The sequence below is a fragment of the Panthera leo genome, chromosome C1, assembly GCF_018350215.1.
Source record: "Panthera leo isolate Ple1 chromosome C1, P.leo_Ple1_pat1.1, whole genome shotgun sequence".
Lineage (NCBI taxonomy): Eukaryota > Metazoa > Chordata > Mammalia > Carnivora > Felidae > Panthera > Panthera leo.
In genome coordinates, this window is record NC_056686.1 from 185911918 (window position 1) to 185938155 (window position 26238).

The 26238-nt window shown below is 36.2% G+C and overlaps 1 protein-coding gene across 10 annotated transcripts in view; it reads right to left on the reverse strand.

The window, feature by feature from the left end:
- FAM126B (family with sequence similarity 126 member B) overlaps positions 1-26238 on the reverse strand; it is a 90094-nt gene that overhangs the window by 7870 nt on the left and 55986 nt on the right. For 9 of the 10 annotated variants that reach the window (XM_042949668.1, XM_042949665.1, XM_042949670.1 and 6 more), the window contains 5 exons: positions 16930-17025; positions 12598-12714; positions 7969-8056; positions 4076-4235; positions 3156-3323 (listed from right to left, as the gene is read on the reverse strand). In XM_042949668.1, the coding sequence (XP_042805602.1) occupies positions 3156-3323; positions 4076-4235; positions 7969-8056; positions 12598-12714; positions 16930-17025 (629 nt within the window). The remainder of the gene's footprint in view (positions 1-3155; positions 3324-4075; positions 4236-7968; positions 8057-12597; positions 12715-16929; positions 17026-26238) is intronic. The other variant, XM_042949674.1, reaches the window with a different exon arrangement.

Consider the following 26238-nt stretch of genomic DNA (forward strand, 5'->3'; position numbering starts at 1 on the left):
ATCCACATATAGATATAAATATTACAGTTAAGGTATTAGGAAAAAATTCTAAACAAATATTACTTTGAGATATAGGTTATCTAAGTAAAATACACATAAAATATTTAAACACAATCTTTATTTAACATAGTACCTGGAAAAATAAAAAATAGTTTCTTAAATATATTTTCTTATATGGATTAGTTATTTCCTTCCTTCAAAAGAAGAACAAAATAGACTATCCTTAAAGCAGAAGGCATGTTGTTATTATATCCAGCAGTTTAATAATTAACCATCATGCAAAGCCATATGAAAATGCAGCTGACACCACTTCTCTCAACCCCTTCTTCAAAAGAGTATATAACGTACCTCAAAGTGAAACTTTATATTATATTCACATGGTATCATCTTAACAATTTACTTACAGTTAGTATAAAGAAATCCAAAATACCCAAGAAAAGGTATTTACTGGTTCACAATTGATATCAGTAACATAAAACTGTAGTGAACAAAAATGTATCATCAGATATATATCTATTTATACTGAGGAAAGGAGACTGAGAGACTTAGTGGTAGCATCTAAATTTTGCCTCATGCAGATCTGATGCCCAAGCAATATGGCCATAAAAGAGATGATGATAACATAAAAGCCAGCATGCAAGAGAATCTACAGATATTGCATATACCAAGAAATGCTGTTCCAATACAATTGAATACTAATATACTTTAATTATAGGCATTGTCCTCAGTTTAGTAAGAATTTTAAATCCAACTTTAATTTTTTATTAATGTTTACTTGTTTTTGAGAGAGATAGAGCACAAGCAGGGCAGGGGCAGAGAGAGGGGGACAGAGGATCCAAAGTGGGCTGTGCGCTGACAGCAGAGAGCTCAATGTGGGAATGGAACTCACAAACTGTGAGATCATGACCTAAGCCAAAGTTGGATGCTGAACCGACTAAGCCACCCAGGCGCCCCTAAATCCAACTTTAAAAGTCACAAATAAAATGTTACTTGACAATCAGGGTAAGGGAAGGCGATGGGTTTATAGTCTCCCTTCAATTTCAATACATAACAAATATAATTTTAATTGTAAAATGATTTAAAACCATCATACTAGAAAATTCTTTTAAAAGGCCAAATATTGATGTTAATACAAAAGCTCCAGCAGACTTCAGAATTACCAACACTTTACATAGGTTTTAGTAATTTCCTTCCTTCTATTTAAAAAACCTCAAGGAATAAAAAGGCAGTTATGTCTCACAACTTTTTTTCCTTTCTATTTTTTTCCCTGGATGATGATATAACTCTACTCATGATCTGCAGGGAAGATAACCAAAAAGGATCTTTAATGAAATTTTCCATTCATGTCTGCCTTTTCTTATAAATTTAGCTCCTTCCGAAATTGATGTAAAGATATAATTAATCTAGATTAAAAGGCAAAATAATTTTTGAGAAATTTCAAACACATTGAAGGAACTTATTCCTCTTTCCTTGTGGCAATACCCCACTCTCACAAACTGAAATTTTACCAGTGATAGTAAATATTAAAAGAGGCCATTTTAAAAGAACTACTATTTCGGTTCCTTTTTCAAAGTATATGACTTTTCATGAACTGGAAGAAATGTTCCAACCTAATCCCACACTCTCTAGAATTTCATCAAGCATTAATTAACATAGTACTACATTTAGCACAAATAATCAACATTCTAAGAATGGTAGTATATATATCAAGTGGCTCATTTAGTCATCAGGAATGTTGAGAAACAGGCTGTTGTTCAATTTAGGCCTACTATGGGTTCAACATCAATTCATATACTTATTTTTATGCCTTTTTGACTATCTCAGGGATAACAAAGAGATACAGAGAAACTGAAAAGGGAAGGCTGCATCTTTCACAGGATCTCTGTGAAACAGCACCAACTTTTTGGGGTCCTTAGATCATGCACATGCAACACTGTTAAATGAAGTCAGGTCAATGTGGGCAAATGGGCAAGGGAACAGAGGACAGATTTAAATTCTTACTGAGCATGCTCAAACGCTAATGCACCAAAGAGCAAGAGACTTCCCTAAGGTGGAAGGTAACTGCTCCATATATGTTTGGTCTTAAGTAAAAATATATAACTTATTTTAAAACTATTTGCTATATTTTATTAATTAGTGTTAAGGTTCCAGAGTAGCAACACATTAAATAATGAAAAACTTAGGCTACAGTTCCCTCTTTCACAAAGCCAACTCCTATGAGCATCACATGACGGCAAATAAATAGTTTCCTATTGGAGAAAAGTGTTCTTTTACAGATGGTGGTGGTGGTGGTGGTGGTGGTGGTGGTGGTGGTGGGTGGTGGTGGGTGGTGGTGATGGTGGTGGTGGTGGTGGTGGTGGTGGTGGTGGTGGTGGCGGTGATTTGGGGGTAAAAATAAATTCTCATTTTGAGATACCGACATTGTGGAAACAAGATCTACCAGGACACCTGAACTCTAAATAACACATTTCAATTCTGTTTGGAAGCTATGTAAGACAACCGTCAATATTTACAATAAATGATAAAATGCAGTGTCCACCAGGATAGCACATTTATAGAGGAAAGAGGCCAGTAGTTTACTAGTTAGACCCAGGTGACTTGACCCACAGACTGTAAAAAGTGATCAATACTGGTTTACTCTATCAAAGAGATAAGAAATTCTTGTTAACTGACCAACCTGGACTTAGAGATAAATAGGCCAGCTCCACTTTAGTCCAATTTCCCAAAGATAATGTATGAATGTTTTAAAACTCTCTTCATATATTAAGGAATAAATTATTATATATAAGAAATCAATTCATATTGTCATGTCCATTGGGTGCATTTTTCCTTTCCCAATGTTAGAATAAACATGCTCAGTAATAAAAAAATCCCAAGCATTTTGGAGATAGGCCTCTGCCTTGTTAGTAGCCATGCCAAGCTGTTCTTTGATTACACAGAATGCAGATTCCAGGCCAGCACAAATGGTAACTAAAGATTGTACCTGACCTGGTGCTAGGCATATGGGGAGGTGTGCTTTGCAAGGAGGAGCTAATACACCCTGGGATAGTGGAAACACACACTAGAATGGAAAGATGTTCTGCTTGGGGATAGAGAGCCAGGATCCTTCTCCAGCAACTGCCTCACTGACTTCTGCCTCCTCATCTCTGTCCTACCCTCTGTTGTGGCTGCTGCTGAGTTGGGCTCCGGTGAGCCGTGCTCAGGGGTCCTGCGCACCAGCACCTCCCCCTCTTGCACACGTTTGATCCCTAGGTCAGTGGAGCCGTGTTGGACCGGGGAGCCAGGAATACTCGAGTCAGCCTCGTTTGAGAAGTCAAAGCCATCTGGGATTCAACATATAAAATTTTAGTGCTTTTGTGCTGTTCTATTCTTTTCTGAGCATTTTGCCCCAGGCAGATAAGAGAATGTATATATGGATATGATAAAAACACAAACGCTATTTATATAGTTACATGTGTGTGCACAGCATGCACACACATAAGGAGGAAGATGAACAATATGAGGTTTGCAAATGAATAGGACAGGAAAATAGGGATCATTAAAATGGCAATTAATATCTCTTAGGCAAGACAGCTGGACCATTTAAGTACCATATGCCTATGAAATATTGCTGGATTCAGCACTTACAAAACAAGGAAAAGCAAAGATAAAAATCTAAAATACAATAACCAACTCTCTATAGATAGCTTGTATTTCACCATTGGTTTGGTCAGTTACACAATTTTCTCCCACAATGCTCATACATGCACCTTTTTTCCCATTATAACAGGTTTAAAGAAACTTCTTTCCAATTGTTATTACTAGTTCAAAAATAAGACAAAAATTAACTTGATCTTATTTTCTGTTTTAATGTTCATAGAGCAGTCTAATAACATCTTTCTACATTATAAAAAATATATATCTATATCAAAATAAATTCAGGCACTTAAACTGCGTTTCCAGCGCTATACTAAAAAATAAAACAATTTTACTTTAATTATATACAGTACTATAATATCATGTGTTAACCTAGTCTATAAAAACAGTGATAAATTTGCTAGAATCCATGAATGGGCTACAGGAATTTTGTACTCACCTTCTCTTCTCCATCTATGACGACGGATTGAAGCTGTTGTAATCGCAGTCCGAGAAATCCTCGGCACTGTTGGAGTGACTTCCACTTTAAGTACTTTCTGGCCTTCTTGTGAAGAATCAGGAGCATCAAATGGTAATGAGTTTTTCATGGCATTGGCAACCTAAAATGATAATATAAAGCCTATGTATATTTACACTCAATATATAATTTATGATTATTTTTTACTTCATGTTTCCATAATTTTATTATGTTTCCATAATTTTTTAAAATTTATTTTATTTAGGGGTGCCTAGGTGGCTCAGTCGGTTGAGTGTCCAACTTTGACTCAGGTCATGATCTCGCAGTTCGTGAGTTCGAGCCCCACATCGGACTCTGTGCTGACAGCTCAGAGCCTGGAGCCTGCTTCAGATTCTGTGTCCTCTTCTCTCTCCGCCCCACCCCTGCTTGTGCTCTGTCTCTCTCTGTCTTTCAAAAATTAATAAAATTTATTTTATTTAAAAAATGTTTTTAAGTAGGCTCCATGCCCAGCGTGGAGCTCAATGCAGGGCTTGAACTCAATAACCCTGAGATTAAGACATTAGCTGAGATCTAGAGTTGGAAACTTAACCAACTGAGCCACACAGGCACCCCTCTATAATTTTTTGAGTATGTATTTTAAACTGGTACTATAAAATATAAAAGTACAATATGTCAAAAGAGTTTGTACCTCCATTGTTCTGTATTGTTTTAGGGAAGCTTTTAAAATGAGAATTTATTTTTAAAAATGTGAGTCATACACTCCACAGACTCCTTAAAGTTGTTCACTTGCAAAGAGAAAAGGCATTCCAAAGAAAGAAAATTGTTTAACATTTGAACCCTGATAAAGAAAATTTAGAGTAGGTTTTTGATTATTCAGATGATAAATAACATGAAAAATTTAATCTCTGATAAAAAAAATTAGCCTTTTCTCCACTCTGTTTCCATAAGGAGAAATTTTGCCTAAACATGGCTGGCATTTTGTTTCACCACTGTGTGTGTGTGTGTGTGTGTGTGTGTGTGAGAGAGAGAGAGAGAGAGAGAGAGAGAGAGAGAGAGAGAGACAGAGAGACAGAGAGAGACAGAGAGGGAGAGGGACAAAGGAGCGAAAGCAAGTGCAAGCAAGAGGAGGGGCAGAGAGAGAGGAGACAGAGAATGACAGCGCGGAGCCTGACACACGTGGCTTGAACCCACGAACCACTGTAACATCATGCCCTGAGCCAAAATCAAGAGTCAGGTGATTAACCAAATGAGCCCCCAGGCTGCCCCAACTGGTGCATGTTTCTTAACTGGGAAGTACTAATTTAGCAAAGATCTTGAGCTAGAAAATTGTTTTTCTCCCTTCCTCTATACTTGGAAAGGACAAGTAAAATGCAGTCTCCTGGACAAGTGTGCCAGTTCTGCCAATTCAAACTTCTCCAGGAGGCTATTCCAACATCCAGACTGAGGGGTGGGGAGTTAAGTCTTTAAATTTAGCTTTTATCAGGAATAAAGATGAGGCTTGTTTCTCTGCCAACTATTTTACCTATCATCTGGCTCTAAATTTTAATAGAGAAAAGGAGTGCTGTTTGTTGGGTCCCTCAAAGGTCCCCCACAACAAAGGATTGCTCTAAGATTAGAGATTACTAATCTCTTTACTTATATTGCCTTGGAAATGCCACCTCTACTTAATTTATAAGACTGCTACAAGGAGAAAAGTATGAATTTAAAGAGTATCACAAATGCAGGGTATTATTATTATGAAGTAATTATTTTATCTTCTTATCCATTTATTTTAATGTGACCCTTAGGATAAAATTAGGCATGTTGACCTGAGAGAAAAAAAAGAAATTCAAATAGTAAATAATTATTATAAATGCTACCTCAATAAATTTATATTTGTATTAAGATATTAAAAAATGGTACAAAGAAAACAGCTTTAGAAATTGTGCTCTTGGGGCACCTGGGTGGCTCAGTCGGTTAAGCGTCCGACTTTGGTTTAGGTCATGATCTGTGAGTCAATCCCCGCGTCAGGCTCTGTGCTGACAGCTCAGAGCCTGGAGCCAGTTTCAGATTCTGTGTCTCCCTCTCTCTCTGACCCTACCCCGCTCGTGCTCTGTCTCTCTTGCTCTCAAAAATAAATAAAACATAAAAAAAAATTTTTAATTGTGCTCTTAAAGTGTTACAAGTAAAAAACCACAAATAATACTTTTTAAAAAAATTTTTTTAACATTTATTTTATTTTTGAGAGACAGAGAGAGAGCATGAGCATGGGAGAAGCAGAGAGAGAGGAAGATACAGAATCCCAAGCAGGCTTCAGGCCCTGAGCTGTCAGCACAGACGCAGGGCTCAAACTCATGAACCACAAGACGATGACCTGAGCCAAAGTCGGACGCTTAACTGACTGAGCCACCAAGGCGCCTCCACAAGTAATATTCTTAAAATACCATCATAATACTACAAAAAGCCCAGAAAACACAGAAATTTGCAAAGAAAAACCATCCACAGTTGAATCACCTGATGACCATTAGATCTGTATGTTGCCTCTGTCCTGTCTAGATTTAAAAAATAGTTGTACACTGCTTGACTGACCACTTACACAAGCTAGCATTTTCTTTAGCATAAATCTTTGAATATAAAATTTTTTTTTCAGTGTTTATTTTTGAGAGAGGGGAAACAGCACGAGCAGGGGAGGGGCAGAGAGAGAGGGAGACAGAAAATCCCAAGCAGGCTCTGTGCTATCAGTGCAAAGCCCGATGCTGGGCTCGAACCTATGAAATGTGAGATCAAGACCTGAGCCAAAGTCGGATGCTCAACCGACTGAGCCACCCAGGTGCCCCTTGCATATATAAAAACTTAATCATACTCTGCTGTGAAACATCTTTTTTAATTAAGAATTTTTTAAGTTTATTTAATTTGAAAGAGAGAGCAAGCATGCACACACATGTACATGTACAAGCAGGGAGTGGCAGAGAGACAGAGAACCCCAAGCAGCCTCCGCATTTTCAGCACAGAGTCCAAAGCAGGGCTCGATCTCACAACCATGAGATCATGACCTGAGCCGAAATCAAGAATCAGACGCTTATTAACCGACTGAGCCACCCAGGTGTCCCAAAACATTTATTGTTTTGATTCCTCTGAGATTAAAAATAACACTAATGTTTGGATATTATACATTTTATAATACATTAAAAAAATTCAAAGTAGTTCTGGGATGTTTTGCTAGATATGAGGTAGTGGGTTAAAGAAAACACACATGACTGAACTACTTCTATAAAGGGAGGTTCGGAATTGCGTTATACTGCTACTGGTAAAGGAAAGAATGCCTTCCTTACTCCACTACTACATGTTCGCATTTGCTTTTTGATCGACCATTTACCTTTTGGAAATATATTTATTTTGTGGGAGAGTATGAAATCTTTTTATAGAGAACAAAATACTAATTGGCTTTCTTGTCATGCTTGTTGAGAATCTTTTTCTCAGTTTGTACAATACATATTAACTTTGTTTTTAAAAAACTGGTGGTTTAGAATTTAGATGCTTATGTGGTCAAAAACTAAAACAAAACCCAACCTATTTTGTGACTTGTCCCATCTCTTAAGCTTAGAAAATCCTTCCAATTCTAGAAATTTTAGTATTTCTAACCTTTTCCTCTTTCTTTTCTTAAAGGATTTCAAAACATTTGATTCTTAATTTATCTGAACTTTATTTTGATATGTGGTAGAAGAGGATCCAAATAAATTTTGTTTTCTCTCCAAAAGTTAACCAAATGTTACAGAATAAACCTTTTCCCCTCTATGATTTAGATTGCCTCATATCTTATATAGTGAATATCTTTATTCACTAGTGCCCCTTTCAGGCATAGGTATGTTTAATAAAAAGTAAATATAATAACTTACCAATAGTGGTTGAGAAAAAAGTTCTAGCTGAGCTCTATAAATGATGTCATCAAGGACTTCTTGGCCAAGGTCCCACTGCCCATTATACCTGTGGAGAAGCAGATTGTTTACTATCTTTAGCAAATATCTCTAATCTTCAACAACATTTTTATTGTTCCAAGTCCTACTATTGTGGTTCTAAAACAAGTTTTCACATTAACATTTGTATCATCTCATTTCCAAACTGTCTTACTTTTGGTTACAAGTACAAAATGAAGATTTTTGAAATCCAATGTTTATCTACTAATGTTTAAAATAGTTTACAGATGTCTTTTCACATAATTGGCTTTTATCATGTGTTGATATTTAGGGTAATCTACTGAAATGCATTTATGAAAACTTAGGTTATGAACTATGTAGATAGACATAGTTTTCCAGAAAGAAAGCCTGACCTACTTCCAGACTCTAATTTAATGACTAGTTATATTTTGGCTATTTAAAAAGTAATAAAAGGACTACTATGAACAATTATACACCAACAAACTGGACAACCTAGAAGAAGGATAAATTCCTAAAAACACACAGACTACAAGGACTGAATCATGAAGAAACAGAAAATTTGAACAGACCAATTACTGGTAAGGAAATCGAAGCACTAATCAAAACCCTGCTAACAAACAGAAGTCCAGGACCAGGTGGCTTCACAGGTGAATTCTACCAAACATTTAAAGAAACATTAATACCAATTCTTCTCAAACTCTTCTGAACAACAGGAGAGAATACTTCCATATTCATTTTAGAAGGCCAGCATTACTCTGATACCAAAACCAGACAAGAACACTACCAGAAAAGAAAATTACAGGCCAATATCCCTGATGAACATAGATGAACAAAAAAATTCTCAACAAAATATTAGCAAACCAAATTCAACAATATATTAAAAGGATCATATATCATGATCAAGTGGGATTCATCCCTTGGTGCAAATATGGCTCAAAATCTGCAATTCAATCAATATGATATACCATATTAACAAAATGAAGGATAAAAATCATATGATCATTTCAATAGGTGCAAAAAAAACCCATTTGACAAAATTCAACATCCATTCATGATAAAAACTCAACAACGTGAGTGTACAGGGGACACACCTTGACAATAACAAAAGGCATATATGACAAGCCTACAGCTAACATCATACTCAATGGTGAAAAACTCAAAGCTTTTTCTCTAAGATCAGGAACAAGACAAGGATCCTACTCTTGCCACTTTTATTCAACATAGTACTAGAAATTCTAGCCATAGCAATTGGGCAAGAAAAAGAAATTAAAGGATCCAAAATCAGAAAAGAGTAAAACTGTCTCTATTTGCAGATAACATGGTATTTATAGAAAACTCTAACAATGTCACTAAAAACATTATTAGAATAAGTAAATTCAATAAAGTTGTAGGATACAAAAATCAGTATTTAAAATCTGTTGCACTTATATTCACTAATAATGGACTATCAGAACGTGAAATTGAGAAAAAATTCCATTTATAATTGCATTAAAATAGTACCTAGGAATAAATTTAACAAGAAAATTAAAGACCTATATACTGTACACTTAAATTTTTATATAAGACACAGATGAAATAGAAACACACAAATGGAAAGATATTGTATGCTCATGGATTAGAAGAATATTGTTAAAATGTCCATACAATCCAAAGCAATCTACAGATTCAGGGTAATCCCCATCAAAACTTCAATGATATTTTTCACAGAAATAGAAATAATCCTAAAATTTGTATGGAAACACAAAAGACCCCGAATAGCCAAAACAATCTTGAAAAAAAAAAAGACCACAGCTGGAGGCATCACACTTCCTGATTTCTTTTTTTTTTTTTCTGTTTATCTTTTTTATTTTTATTTTTTTCCCAATATATGAAATTTATTGTCAAATTGGTTTTCATACAATACCCAGTGCTCATCCCAAAAGGTGCCCTCAATACCCATCCCCCACCCTCCCCTCCCTCCCACCCCCCATCAACCCTCAGTTTTTAACAGTCTCTTATGCTTTGGCTCTCTCCCACTCTAACCTCTTTTTTTTTTTTTTTTCCTTCCCCTCCCCCATGGGTTTCTGTTAAGTTTCTCAGGATCCACATAAGAGTGAAACCATATGGTATCTGTCTTTCTCTGTATGGCTTATTTCACTTAGCATCACACTCTCCAGTTCCATCCACGTTGCTACAAAAGGCCATATTTCATTCTTTCTCATTGCCACGTAGTATTCCATTGTGTATATAAACCACAATTTCTTTACCCATTCATCAGTTGATGGACATTTAGGCTCTTTCCATAATTTGGCTATTGTTGAGAGTGCTGCTATAAACATTGGGGTACAAGTGCCCCTATGCATCAGTACTCCTGTATCCCTTGGGTAAATTCCTAGCAGTGCTATTGCTGGGTCATAGGGTAGGTCTATTTTTAATTTTCTGAGGAACCTCCACACTGTTTTCCAGAGTGGCTGCACCAGTTTGCATTCCCACCAACAGTGCAAGAGGGTTCCCGTTTCTCCACATCCTCTCCAGCATCTATAGTCTCCTGATTTGTTCATTTTGGCCACTCTGACTGGCGTGAGGTGATATCTGAGTGTGGTTTTGATTTGTATTTCCCTGATGAGGAGCGACGTTGAGCATCTTTTCATGTGCCTGTTGGCCATCCGGATGTCTTCTTTAGAGAAATGTCTATTCATGTTTTCTGCCCATTTCTTCACTGGGTTATTTGTTTTTCGGGTGTGGAGTTTGGTGAGCTCTTTATAGATTTTGGATACTAGCCCTTTGTCCGATATGTCATTTGCAAATATCTTTTCCCATTCCGTTGGTTGCCTTTTAGTTTTGTTGGTTGTTTCCTTTGCTACACACTTCCTGATTTCTAACTAGACTGCAAAACTACAGTAATTAAAACAGTGTGGGTACTGGCATATATAACATACATAGATCAATGGAAACAGAAGAGAGCCACGAAATAAACTCGGGCATGTGTTGTCAATTAATTTATAACAAAGAGCCAAGATTATACAACAGGGAAAGGAAAGTCTCTTCAATAAATGGTGTTGGCAAAACTGGGCAATGACATGCAAAACAATGAAACTGGACCCCCATCTTACATCAACACAAAAATCAAATCAAAATGGATTAAAACCTAAATGTGAGACCTGAAACCATAAAAACTCCTAGAAGAAAACATAGGCAGCAATTTCTTTGACATCTGCCTTGGCAACATTTTTTTTTTTAATTTATATATGTCCTCATAGGCAAGGGAGACAAAAGCAAAAATAAACTATTGAAACTACACCAAAATAAAAAGCTTTTGCAAAGGAAACCACCAAGAAAATGAAAAGGCAATCTACTAAATGGGAAAAGGTATTTGCAATGATATATCCAATAATGGGTTAATATCCAAAATATATAAAGAACTTAACAATTCACCATTAAAAAAAACAAATAATCTGGTTAAAAAATGGGCAGAGGAAGCAGTCAGTTAAGCATCTGACTTCAGCTCCGGTCATGATCTTGCAGTCTGTGAGTTCGAGCCCCATGTCGGGCTCTGTGCTGACAGCTAAGTGCCTGGAACCTGCCTGCTTTGGATTCTTTGTCTCCCTCTCTCTCCACCCACCCCCCATTCATGCTTTGTCCCTCCCTCTATGAAAAATGAATAAACCTTAAAAAAAAAAATTTTTTTTTAAATGGGCAGAGGACCTGAATAGATATTTTTCCAAAGAACACATACAGATGGCCAACAGGTACATGAAAAGTACTTAACATCACCAATCATCAGGGAAATGCAAACCAAAACCATTAGATATCACCTTGTACCTGCAAGAATGGCTATTACCAAAAAGACAATATTGAAGTAAGTGTTGCCAAGGATGTGGAGAGAGGAAATCCTGTGCATTATTGATGAAAATGTAAACTGGTGCAGCAACAGTATGGCAATCAGTATGGAGGTTCATCAAAAAATTAAAAATAAAACTACCATATGATCTAGCAATTCCACTTCTGGTACATATCTAAAGGAAACAAAATCACTGAACTCGAAAAGACATCTCCACTCCCATTCACTGCAGCATTATTTACAAAAGCAAGACATGGAAACAATCTAGTGTTCACTGACAGATGAGTGGGTAAAGAAAATAGAAAATATGGTGTACACACACTCACACATGGGGTGGGGGCAACAAATATTATTCAACCATAAAAAAGCAAAAAAATCCTGCTATTTGCAACAACATGGACAGATCTTGAGGGCAAATCTGTAACTAGGTGTAGTGACGGATGTTAACTAAACTTACTGAGGTAATCATTTCACAATATAAAATATATTGAATCATTGGGTTGTGCATCTAAAATTAATAAAATCTTATATTTAAATTGCATCTCAATTAAAAATTGTCTTTGATCATTATTATTAATCATTGTTATTTAAATAACAAGTGTACAATTCATTTTTAAAAAGTACTATAAGGAATTCATATTAGAAAGAGAAGATAATGGGTCCTTCATGGAATAAGAGTCAGTGTTGTGCAACTGATAAGGACAAAAGAGAAATATTAAGCTTCCAAACATTAGGAACAATTCACTGAGTTTTATAGTCTATCTACTTACATGGCATAATAAACCCCTGTGAGGAGTTGCACCATGAATTCGGGATCCAATACTATTCGACCACAGAGTTCTTTCCAGTGTTTTTCATGTTGCCGTGGAAACCCACTCACACAAACCCTAGGAAAAGATGGAATTTGCCATGTATGATTGATTTCCTGATTCATTAAACATTTTTCCTTCCATAAATTCACTTATTCAATTATTCATCCCTCTTATATTTACTGAGTACCTGCTATGTGCCAGTCACTGTCCTGGGCCTAGGCATACAGTTATGAATAGACAAAAAGATAAAAATAAAATCTTTACCCTCATGAAGCATACATTCTAGAGAACCTTCTCAATAAAAGCAACAAGTTTTCTCAAATAGCTAACTATCTCTGTCGTCCTTCTCCTTCTTTACAAAACAAATGTATAATTCTTACATGTCCCAAATTGTATCAGGATGAATTAGTGGGAGATACAGAAATTTCAAAACAAATTAAGGGACATTTCAAAATACTGATGTTTGTGAGGGCTTTTTATTTTCTTTTATTTTTACGTAGTCTCTACACCCAACATGGGGCTAGAACTCACAACCCTGAGATCAAGAGTCACACACTGTACCCACTAAGTCAGCCAGGTGCTCTATGAGGCCATTTTTTAATTAAAGTGCCATAAATAAGCTTCTGTCTTCATCTCATTAAGAAATGCTTCCAGAAAAGTTATGCTGAATAATTATCAAAGTTGTAATGTACTTGTATTATTTTAATCAATTAGTTTGTTAGAATAATTGTAATGGTGAGTCCAGAAGAAATTTTTCAGTATTTAGTGCATTATAGTCTCGGGAAATTTTTTTTAAATCTCAATTTACACATATATTTTTGTAGCAGAGATATACAATTAAGAGATCAATTAAAGACTTGTAAGCATAGGGATGCCTGGCTGGCTCAGCTGGTGGAGCATGTGACTCTTGATCTTAAGTGTTCTGAGTTCAAACCCCATGCTGGGTGTGGAGCCTGCTTGAAAAAAAAAAAGTACAAAACAAAACCTACAATGGTTAAATTAAAAACAAAAAGACTTGTAAACATAGTATGGCATTATATTAGTATAAAATTATGTGGGCAAAGTAGTAGGGAAGATCAATTTCAAGGAGGAAAAGAAATAATATTAGATTATTAAAAGCTTGTTCATCTATTCCTCAAATGGATTATGGTGGGTATTTACATTATAAACATTTAAAATACTGACCTAACAATTATTTGGTTTATTTTGTCAATATGTACATGCCAGAAATCATACCATTTGCAACTATTTAAGATAAAATGAAAAATTTTAATGTTAACTTAAGACGTGTGACAGCTACACAGGGTGTCAAAATTTTTTAGGGGATATATGAACAAAAGTGTGAGGACCACTAAATTCTGCCATCATTTTTGCTCTTAAGAAACTCTGTTAATAAAGTGCCACAAAAATTACAGATTTGGCAGAATTGTTTTCATGAATCAATGACAGTCGCTTATAAATATTTTAAAAAATGTTTTTTTAATGTTTATTTATTTTTGAGAGAGAGAGACAGAGAGACAGAGCATGAGTGGGGGAGAGGAAGACAGAGAGGGAGACACAGGATCCAAAGCAGGCTCCAGGCTCTGAGCTGTCAGCACAGAGCCCGACGTGAGGCTCCAGCCCACAAACCACAAAATCATGACCAGAGCCAAAGTCAGATGCTTAACCAACTGAGCCACATAGGCACCCCTATAAATAAATTTATCTGTAGATAGGCAATAAGTACTTAAACAGTATACTCTCTTGATAACAGTATCTAGGTTAGAGACAAGAATTTTGTTAGTCATTAATCATATTACAGGCAAGTGAAAATAATACAGCTATTTTAAGAGAATCTATAAAATCAAACTTGTAGCTAATTAGATTGACTTTTCCCCAATTAGCAAAACAATTTTGTTGTAAATAGGACCACACTCTCTTCCCACTAACACAACAGTATGAACTTGAGCAAAACATTTGGGAGTGGACAGTCTCTTGTAGGGCCATGAATCCCTGTATGATCCCTCCCTTCCTGGTATTCACACCCTATATATCACCTACTATTGAGTGTGGGTGGGATCTGTGATTTGCTTCCAACCAATAGGATATGGCAAAGGTGATGGGATTTCTGTGACTACATGTATGTGATTATTTTATATAACAAGGCTGCAGTGCAGGTCTCGCTGGAGTCTCTCTCCGCTTTGAAGAAGCAAGCTACCGTTTTGTAGGCTGCCTATGTAGAGAAGACTACGTGGCAAAGAACTAGGCTGGCCTTTAGCAGTCAGCCAACAAGAAGCTGAAGCCCTCAGTCCTACAACTATAAGAACAGAATTCTGCCAATAAAAGTGTACAATACCTCAGTTGAGCCTCAGATAAAACTGTAACTTCCAGTGACATATTAAACACAGCTTCCTAAGACCCTAAGCAGAGGACCCAGCTAATGCATGCCTAGACTCCTGACTTACAGAAACTGTGAAATAATAAATGTGTGCTATTTTAGCTGTTACGTTCATAGTACATGGCAATTTGTTACGAGGCAATAGAAAACTAATAGAGTAAAACCTTGGATTGCGAGTAACATGTTCTGCAAGTGTTCCACAAGACAAGCAAACATTTCTAATAAAATCTTAACTTGATAAATGAGTGATGTCTTGCAATACGAGTAGTATGTGATACCAGATGTCACATGATCACAACTGAGCCAAGGGTTCTTCTCTCTCTCTTGCTGTGGAATCGTGGGCAGGTGACTGTCTTGATGCTCAGATGCTTGGTCTCAGGCTGCAGTGTTTGGCAGAAATTAGTGATTTTTCAGAACGCTGGAAGGTGCCCACAACTGGCACTAGTGTGTTTTTTGTCACTTCAAAACACCTGTGGACAGTCCTTTGCTTTTCCACACAAGAGTAAGCTTACGAATGCTTTGCTTCCTTCTAGGTCAGGCCGTCTACAGATATAGACCCTCTCCTCTGCTGCCCTATTGCCAGTTACATTAAATACAGTATATGACAAGAGTTTATTAATACTGTACTATAGTCAACATGTATACAACACAACATGTATACAATGGGCCCCATGCAGAAAAAGATTCCACTGAGTCAATAGACAGCAGCGATTCCATTAGTGATAGTGAAAGTCATCCTCTCCTCTCTCGTCTCACTCACACCAGCCACAAAGGTTTTCAAAGGTAAGTGCAGGTTAATTTACTTTTCTTTATATTTTGTATTTTCTTTATTATTTTGTATTATATTACAGTACTGTAATCACTTTTATCTGAATATTTTTGGGTTGTGGAATGAATCATCTGAGTTTTCATTATTTCTCATGGGGAAATTTGCTTTGATATGCAAGTGCTTTGGATTATAAGCATGTTTCTGGAATGAATTATGCTCCCAAACCAAGGTTTTACTGTACAGCATTTAACCTTTTTCAGGGGACTCAGTTTCCTCAAGTAAAAATCAGTTGGACAGAGACATACCTGGGTGGCTCAGTTGGCTGAGTGTCTGACTTCAGCTCAGGTCATGATCTCACGGTTTGTGGGTTCAGGCCCCACATGAGGCTCTGTGCTGACAGCTCAGAGCCTGGAGGCTACCTTGGATTCTGCGTCTCCCTCCCCTATTCTCTGCCCTACCCTATTCTCTGCCCCTCCCCTATTCACGTTCTCTCAAAAATAAATAAACATTTTTTAAAAATTTAAAAAATCAGTTGGATAGAATGAACTCAGGGTTCTTTTTATAACTGAAATTCTGTGACTCAAAAGGTACTCTGACTCCAAACTAACTTATATTAAATTTTTTTTCTATACTGGACATTTAAATTTCAGCTCAGCTGAACTCAAATTATTAGAAATTCTGAATTAGTGAAGACTGGAACACACAAATACAAATGAGACATATAAATGATTAATGCTATTGCTAATTTTATTCAAAGCACAGTTATTGTGAAATATATAAATGAAAAACTTCACATTCCTTCAGACTTTCTCCACATATAGGACTATTTATTCAAAGCTCTCAAAGGGATTTATAAAACTGGGCATCCAGGCAGTGATTAGGTGTATTACTAAGCCAAACTAAATTTAAGACATCTTGGCTTGACTTGATGTTCAGCTAGAAACTACTTCTTTAATGCTAAAATACTTTTAAGAAGTCATGATACGTGAGGGATGATAAGAATTCCTACAGGAATGTAAGCTCCTTGAGTTTTGTTTACTGCTATATTACCAAAAATTAGAACAGCACCTATTACAGAAAATGCGCTCAATAAATATTTGTCAAATAAATGAATATGAAGGCTAATGATAATTATTCTTCTCACCTGGAGCCCATCCGACAAAGAGACTGGTAAGATGAAGCAGGCATATACACAATAGCAGAATTATAACACAACATGAGAAAACTCAGGACTTCAAACCTAGAAAAAATAAACAAAGGAAAAGGATTACAAACAATTATTTCTACCAGAGACTACAGTAAGTCATTTCTTTGGTGGGTGTATATAACAAGAATGTGTTAATATTGACCGTCATGATTTTTCAATCAGATTGCTGTGATATCCTCTTCAATGATTTCCCTGTTTTCATCTTCCTTATTAATTGCTACCATCTATATTTTCCTCCTCCAAAAATAAGCCATCATGCTTAAACAGATGACTCCCCTATTACATTAACCCACTGTTCCTATTGACTGCATGATAAAATCCAAACCAATCATGACATAAAAGGCCTTTAAAATCCACCCTTAAAACCTCTCTCTCCAACCTTACTTCCCTCCACTGCTTACCTCATATACCACACTACATCAATGTTCTTACCACTCCATGAATACATCATAACTTTTTGTAACTCCTTGCTTTTATAGAGGCTACTCTTTCCTACTAGAACATACTTTTTCACTTGGGTAATTACTGCTTAAGTTTCAAATGTTGGTTCATATTTTTACCTTAGATATAAAGCCATTCTTAATTCTCCCAGCTAAAGGAAACAGTTCCCTTTGTTTTGTAGCTCTAATACAGCACAGTGAATCTTAATTGCTGGTGTTTACCTACGTCGTACCTATTTACTAATAAGCAACTTTAGTTTACTCATTTAGTTTATCATTCCTAGGTCTAGCATCCAACATCGTCTAATATGTTATAATTGCTCAAAAACGTTTATTTTAAATTTATAAAAAATTTTATTGAATGAATAAATATTTCTTAATTTTTAAAGTCTCTAAGAAAGTGGCTCCTTAATCTGGATGCACACTACTGTTATTTAAGGACATTCTGGAATGATATATTCTGGTGCCTCAACCCAGACTGACCCAATTAGAATCTATGAGGGCATGATCCAAGAAAGTTGTACTTCTAAAAAGCTTCTTATAGGTGGTAAAGAGTATGTAAAAACTCTTTGTACTATTTTTGAGACATTTTCTGTAAAAAAAAAAAAAAAAAAAAGTGAAATTATTTCAAAAGAAAAAGTTAAAAACTGAGTTGAAAGTCTGACTTGGAAGCAGTCTTATCTTCAGATTCCTTCTCCATCTCAATACTGTTAGGTTTATTGAAGACTTACTTTTTTAAAGGATTACAGAAAATTCTATGTGGGCGCCACATGGGTGGTTCAGTGGGTTAAGCATCTCACTCTTGATTTCAGCTCAAGTCATGACCTCACGGATGGGATTGAGCCCTGCATCGGGCTCTATGCTGACAGTGCAGAGCCTGCTTGGGATTCTCTTTCTCCCTCTCTCTCTCAAAATAAATAAATAAACTTAAAAAAAAAAAAGAAAAGAAAAGAAAAAAAGAAGAGAAGGAAGGAAAAGAAAGAAAGAAAGAAAGAAAGAAAGGAAGAAAAAGAAATTTCTACCTGGGAACCACCAAGCAATTAATAATTGTGGTTTGGAGTGGGCATTGGAGTGGGGCAGATACCATACTGAAAAAAGGAAAATAAAATATTTCATACTGGATACTGAAACCTCAAGTTCTCCTTCCCTCCTTGGTCACTAGAATGCTAGCAACCAGCCCTCTAGTGAAGAGACTGAAAGAGTTTCTCTAGGGAATTAGACCATTCTAAGAGGAAAGACATAGAGGTATATAGACTTGGGAAGTTATCCAACTAAATGGCTCAGTGAAGTTCACAGTCAACTAGCCCTATTCACAAAGTCAGAGCTGCTCATTTTTTATTTCCTTTCCTTAGTCTTCCATAGTATAAGGAGTGGGGAGGATTACCAGACATCTGAAGAACTCCACTAACATGAAATGAAATCAAAATAAAGAAATACAAAAAGGATAGGGGCATAATTTGGAGGAAACATAGAATATACAAGGAGAAAAAAAAAAAAACTTTGAATAAATACATTATCATTAATATTCCCCCAAATTAAGAGAAGATGTTGTTTCTAGGAAAAATTAAGGATCTCTTTAAAAAGACTACTTAGAAAACTAACTGCAGAAATTAAGAACTCAAGAAAAAGACTGGTGGATGAAGTTGAGGAAATATCACAGAAAGTAAAGCTAAAGGAAAAAGATATGGCAGATGGCAGGGAAAAGAGGACCATTCCAATAGTTCCAACATCCAAATAATAAAACCACCATTAGAAAGTAAAAGACCAAATAAATAAAAGAAAAACAATAAAAGGCCAGAAAAAATGGAGAAGCCAAACTAATTAACAAAAATAATTCAAGAAAATTTTCCAGTCTAAATAAAGGACATAAGTTTCCAAATCAAAAAGGTCCACCCAGTGCTCAGCACAATGGAGGGAATAAACCTACACCAAGAAATATCATAGTGGAATTTCAGAATACTAGGAAAAAAGAATGAGGATATAGGTACAGTAAACAGATCCACAAAGGAAAAAGACAAAGGGAATTCCCAGAATTAGGGTGAAGGGAGGAAAAAAGACAGTCTCTTCCAACAAATGGTGTTGGGAAAACTGGACAAACATGCAAAAGAATGAACCTGAACCACTTTCTTACATCATACACAAAAATAAACTCAAAATGGATGAAAGACCTAAATGGGCATAGGAAACCATCAAAATCCTAGAGGAGAACACAGGCAGCAACCTCTTTGACCTCGGCCACAGCAACTTCTTACTAGATACGTCGCCAAAGGCAACGGAAACAAAAGCAAACATACACTATTGAGAATTCAACAAGATAAAAAGTTTCTGCCCAGCAGAGGAAACAATCAATAAAACTAAAAGGCAACCTTCGCAATGGAAAAGATATTTTCAAATGACATATCTGATAAAGGGTTAGTATGTAAAATCAATAAAGAACTTATCAAATTCAACACCCAAAAAACAAATAATCCACTGAAGAAATGAATAGACAGAGTTTATGAATAGACACTTTTCCAAAGACATCCATCCAGATGGCTAACAGATACGTGAAAAGATGCTCAATATCACTCATCATCAAGGGAAATAGAAATCAAAATCACAACAAGGTATCAACTCACACCTGTCAGAAGGGCTAAAATTAACAACACAAGAAACAACAGGTGTTGGTGAGGATGCAGAGTAAGGGAACCCTCTTGCACTGTTGGTGGGAATGCAAACTTGCGCAGCCACTCAGGAGAACAGTATAAGGGTTCCTCAAAAAACTAAAAACAGAACTACCCTGTGATCCAGCAATTGCACTATTAGGTATTTACCCAAACGATACAAAAATGCAGATTCAAAGGGGTACATGCACCCTCATGTTTATAGCAACATTATCAACAATAGTCCAACTATGGAGAAAGCCTAAATGTCCACTGACTAATGAATGGCTAAGAAGATGTGGTATACATATATATAATTGAATATTAACTCAGCCATCAAAAAGAATGGAATTTTGCCATTTGCAACCATGTGGATGGAGCTAAGCAAAATAAGTAAATCAGAGAAAGAAAAATACCATATGATTTCACTCCTATACGGAATCTAAGAAATAAAACAGATAAACACATGGGAAGGGGAGGGGGAGAGAGAAGAGAGGAAAACAAACCACAAGAGACTCTTTTTTTTTTTTTAATATTTATTTTTGAGAGAGACAGAGACAGGATGCAAGTGGGTTAGGGGCAGAGAGAGAGGGAGACACAGAATCTGAAGCAGGCTCCAGGCTCCGAGCTGTCAGCACAGAACCTGACGCGGGGCTCCAACTCATGAGCTGTGAGATCATGACCTGAGCCGAAGTTGGATGCTCAACCAACTGAGCCACCCAGACGCCCCCACAAGAGATTCTTGGTGACAAAGAACAAACTGAGGGTTGATGGAGGGAGGTGGGTGGGAGATGGGCTAGATGGGTGATGGGTATTAAAAAGGGAACTTGTGATGAGCAGTGTTATATGTAAGTGATGAATCACTGAATTCTACTCCAGAAATCAATATTGTACTGTATGTTAACTAAAATTAAAAAAAAAAAAAAAAAAAAAGAGTGAAGGGAGATCCCAAGATAATAAATGTATACCAGGCAGAGAGGGCAACACAGCCCAGATTAAAGTAAGTGAAAGGCTCCAGGAACCCCTTTCGTAGGAAAATGAAATTGGGAGAATAATTGATATGAATGAAAATTTAAAAGGAGATTTAGACAACTGATAGAGAATTTATAGGAGCTGAATTATAAAGCAGATAATAAAGAAAAAAAGGACAATTATGAACTCCAAGTAAAACAAAAAGGTACACAGGAAAGGAAAAGTAATTAATTACAAACCTCAGTCATACAAAGCAAGGAAGCTTAAAATGAACCGTGGTCACTGATAATAATAAATTTGAAAAATGAGTTCCCCACAGTTAAACAGAACTATATCAAGAGGACAGGAGGAAGAGAGAGAAAATGAGCTAAATCTTTATCTTTCATAGAGATAGTTGTTAGATAATATCCCAAACTCAAAAACTAAGAAGCAGCAAGTTACTTAAAGAGTAAATATTAAGAAAGTCAGTTAAAAGCAAGATTTCTCAAGCTTTGCACCACTGGCATTTTGGGCTAGATAAGCGTTTGTTGTGGGAGGCTGGCCCAAGCATCACAGGATAGTTGAGCAGCAACATCTACACATCAGATGCCTACAGCAGCCCTCCCTCCTACCTAGCTGTGACAATCAAACAAATATCCAGGTATTACCGTATGTTTGCTGGGAGGCAGAAATGCTCTGGTTGAGAACCACTGGTTAAAAGTTGTTATAATACCTCGGAAAGGAGAAGTGGAAGAGGGGGTAGGGAGGAACTGGAGACTGTAGTTTTTCTTCATAAACTGTATAGAGTGAATGCATGTTTAAATATGAAAAAAATACGTATCTGCATGTGTATATGTGAGTATTCTTGATATAGTAGACTGTACAAAAACTAAATAACAAAAAACTAAAACTACAGCAAAAAACAAAGAAACAGTAGCACAAGTGAGATAACAGATTTCATAACCACTTCAATGGCTACACTTCAAGAGATGGATGCTTGCTTGTGGGAATGTAAAATGGTACACTTACTCTAGAAAACATCATGAGAGTTTCTTAAAAAGTTAAGCATTAAATTATCATATGACCTAACCATCTGCTCTTAGGTATATACCCAAAAGAAATGAAAATGTATGTTCATATAAAAACTTATAAACAAATGTTCATAGCAGTATTATTCAGAAATAGCCCCAAAGTGGAAATAACCCAAATGTCCATCAACTGATGAATGGATAAATAAAATGTATATCTAAATGATGGAAAATTATGCAGTTACACAAAGGAAGGTAGTACTAAATACACAATACCACATAAATGAATCTTAAAAACATGCTACAAAGTCAGACACAAAAGGCCACATATTGCATAATTCCATTTACACTAAATGTCTAGAACAGACAGAAATCTACAGATAGAAAAGTAAGTTTTGTGGTGGCCAGGGAATGGAGGGAAGGAAAGAGGAATTTCTTTTTGGTGTGATAAAAATGTCCTGGAATTATTAATTTATTTCTTTTTAAATATTTTATTATTTATTTTTGAGAGAGAGACAAAGCATGAGCAGGGGAGGGGCAGAGAGAGAGGGAGACACAGAATCCAAAGCAGGCTCCAGGCTCTGAGGTATCAGCACAGAGCCTGACGTGGGGCTCGAACTCACAAACTGTGAGATAATGACCTAAGCCGAAGTCGGATGCCCAACAGACTGAGCCACCCAGGTGCCCCAAAATGTCCTGGAATTAAACAGTGTTAGCAGTTGCACAATCTTGTAAATGTACTAAAAATCAATGAATTGTACACTTTAAAGGGGGTGAATTTAATGTATATGAAGTATACCTCAATTAAAAATAATGTAAAAATTAATAATTAACTGAAAATGTGCAAGGTGTAAAACAGTGCAGTTTTCTCAATATTTAAAAAACTCTTTCAAATCACTAGGGGAAAAAATATCCAGTTCAATATGAAAAATGGAGACAGGACATGAATAGGCATTTCATAAGTCAGGAAAAATAATTGATGAATATATTAAAAGTGTTTACGCCCAGTCATAATTAAGGGAATGACAAATAAAACAATGTAACATCAATTTTTAATGATCAATTGGCAAAGATTAAAAATTTTTTAAATGCCTACTATTGGGGGTCAGTATGAGGAAATAGGCCTTCTCAAACTACTGGTAGGATATTGCTGGTGTAGTTGTTCAGGGGGAGGGTAATTTGGAAATACCTACTCAAAGTGAAAAAGGAGACAATCTTTAGCTTAGCAATTTCACCACTAGGAATTTATCTTACAGATAACTTTGGTGCTCCTATGCACCAAATATATATATATATATACAAAAACAAAACAAAACTAGGTTCCCTGCAATATTGTTTACAGTAGCAAAAAAGTAAAACAACCTAAATTTTAGTCAATGTAAGACTGGCTAAAAAACTGACAGGGTATGTACATATGTGTGTATGTATGTATGTGTGTGTGTGTGTGTGTGTATGTATATATGTATGTGTATATATATATGTGTGTGTATATATATATATGAATGTATATACATATATATATATATATAATGAAATACTAAGTAGTCATTAAAAAAGAATATGGAGATCTCTATATGCTGTTATAGAAGTCTAAGATTTATTCCCCCCTGCCCCCAACCTTTTTTTAAAGTAGGCTCCATGCACAGCACGGAGCCCAATTCAGGGCTTGAACTCACGACCCTGAGATCAAGACCTGAGCTGAGATCAAGAGTTGAACACTTAACCGACTTAGCTACCCAGGCACCCCTAAGATTTATTCTTATGGAAAAAAGTTGCAGAACAATATGTATAATGGAGCCCAGTGTGTATGGGCCTGCATGTGTTTAAAGTTGAATATATGCTTTTGCATGCATTAAAATATTCTGAAAGGACACACAACAAAATGACTAACATTTTAACTACTGAGGGTAGAAATGGAGGTAAGAGGGAAGAGGACACATACTATTCTCTTTGTATTCCCATTTATTCTCATCTATTTATATTCTCTTCTATTTAAAATTTACCACAAGTATATAATGTTATACTTTTAAAAATTAGAGTTAGAAAACAAAAAAGGAACCAGGTAACCAGATGATTTTAATGCAAATCAATCTGCAGACTACACTATGAACCACTCTTTTAATGTAAATTTAATATTGTGAAATTATTTAAGTAAACCAATATAACTAGAAAAAAAAAATTAAGCTGTTACTTTAAGTTGGGATAAAGCCTTCCCCAAGTGTTATACAGCACTCTGCTGGCTAATAAAGGATGATCACTAAAGCTGAATTCCAAAACAATGTGTTAGGATGCAAGGAAAGCCAACGCATTTTCTATCATATATGTAATATCGGAAAGACCCAAAGGAAGAACCAGAATTCCAGACTGAAGCACCAATCAGAGGTAAATGACTGTGGAAATTTGTCTAATTTTACATTCCTTCCATAACTCAAATGTTATAACCAACAAGAGTACTATTTTACTAGAAACATAAAATATTATACAACAAATGACAGTATGACTAACATTCACTATGTGCCAGGCACATGTGGTAAGCATGACAGGCACTATGCCAAGCATCAGCTCACTTATTCCTCACAACAATCATGTATGTTAATATGAGGTTAAGGATGTGGAAAGCAGTGGGTAGGATAATGTTGGTAAGACTACATACTTCTTCAGAACATGGTGGTATAACTATACTTCTTTCTTCCCCACATCACTTCAACTTTTCTTTTTCTACCTAAAGCATTGGTCTAGGAGCAGGGCTGCAAGTGCAGGTGCCAGAAGCAGAGGATTTCTAAGCAAGAAACTATAACTGTATCTTCAAAATTCCCAAGAGCCTGATGGGGTGGGTTGTGCCATCATCTCATCTGGCAAAACTGGGCTGACACTGAGTACAGATGTATCACCTAGTGTCAAGAGCCCACTAGGTCTGTACCTAGGTAAATCTACCTATAGGGATGGGAGTGGACTGAGGGGAGGCACACGCTAGGCTAATATTGCTGCCAGCAATCTGGACCAGCACAGTGGCCAAACTTAACATCCTTTCTAAAGTAGAAAAGTTTGGGTACAAATGGAGACAGGTCAGAGTGTTTAGTTGAGATAAAGGAATTAATAAATGGATTATGCAATGAGAGAAATTCAATATTACACTGCCACCATGAGAGGTTAAAAGCAAGAGACGACACTGTCTCTTGGTACATCAGATTCTTGAAACGGTGAAACCATATGTTGGTGAGACCACTCCTGATTTTAGAACCTGATAAAGTCAAACAGAAGCCTGCAAATCTAAGTGGCATTGTTCTGGGAGACATCTTGGTAATATATGAGGATGAACTGCAGTAATAGTTAACTAAGACTCTAGTAATATGCCAGTATCTCTGCCTCTTACTTTTCAGGTCACACCTACTGTCATTCTGTGATATGGTGTAACACTGGCATGGTTGGTAAGGTTATAATACTAATATTGATGTATTGGTAAATTGAGTTAAAGCCTCTTTAGGATGAATGTAAAAAATGACTGGCCTGAGGGAAAAACTGGACTTAGCTAATCATCAACTAATTTCTATGATCAATATTTCTGCTCAAGTTTATCATAAGGTACAAATAGCAGCAGATAGAGTAGAGCAGGATAGAAAATATTCAAACTGGTACAAAAATATGAGTATGTATGTAGTGGCTTTACAGAATAAATCAGTTGTTTCTTCAAATCTATCCCTAATTTATACTGGCTTCTCAAATGTTGGGCTTATTCATAATGATCGCATTGCTATGTGTCTGTCCTATAAATGTGTCTGTCATATTTATGCCCAGATAAACATGATTGTTTTTGTTTAAAAGACTTGGCCGATGGCCAAGGCATAGTCTGTATAGTAAAGAATTTGGCCTTGCCCAAAGAAGTCTAGCCTCCCCGCTAGGAAGCAACCTATGTCATACCTGACAGGAGTGTTTTTGTTTAAAGTGGGGACTGGCCACACTAGAAACAACCACCACCATGTGATTTAGGGTGGGGCTTTGGGTCACACAGCCTCAACCAACCTTGAGGCGGAGATCAACCATGTGAGCAAATAAATCTAATGAGTCATATCTACAATAATGGAGCCCAGTGAAAAGTCTGGACATTGAACTTGACTCTATCCTGTCACACATTGATGCTGGGAGAGGAGGAATGCATCCTTTTTTTTTTTTCTTTTTAGAAGGAAG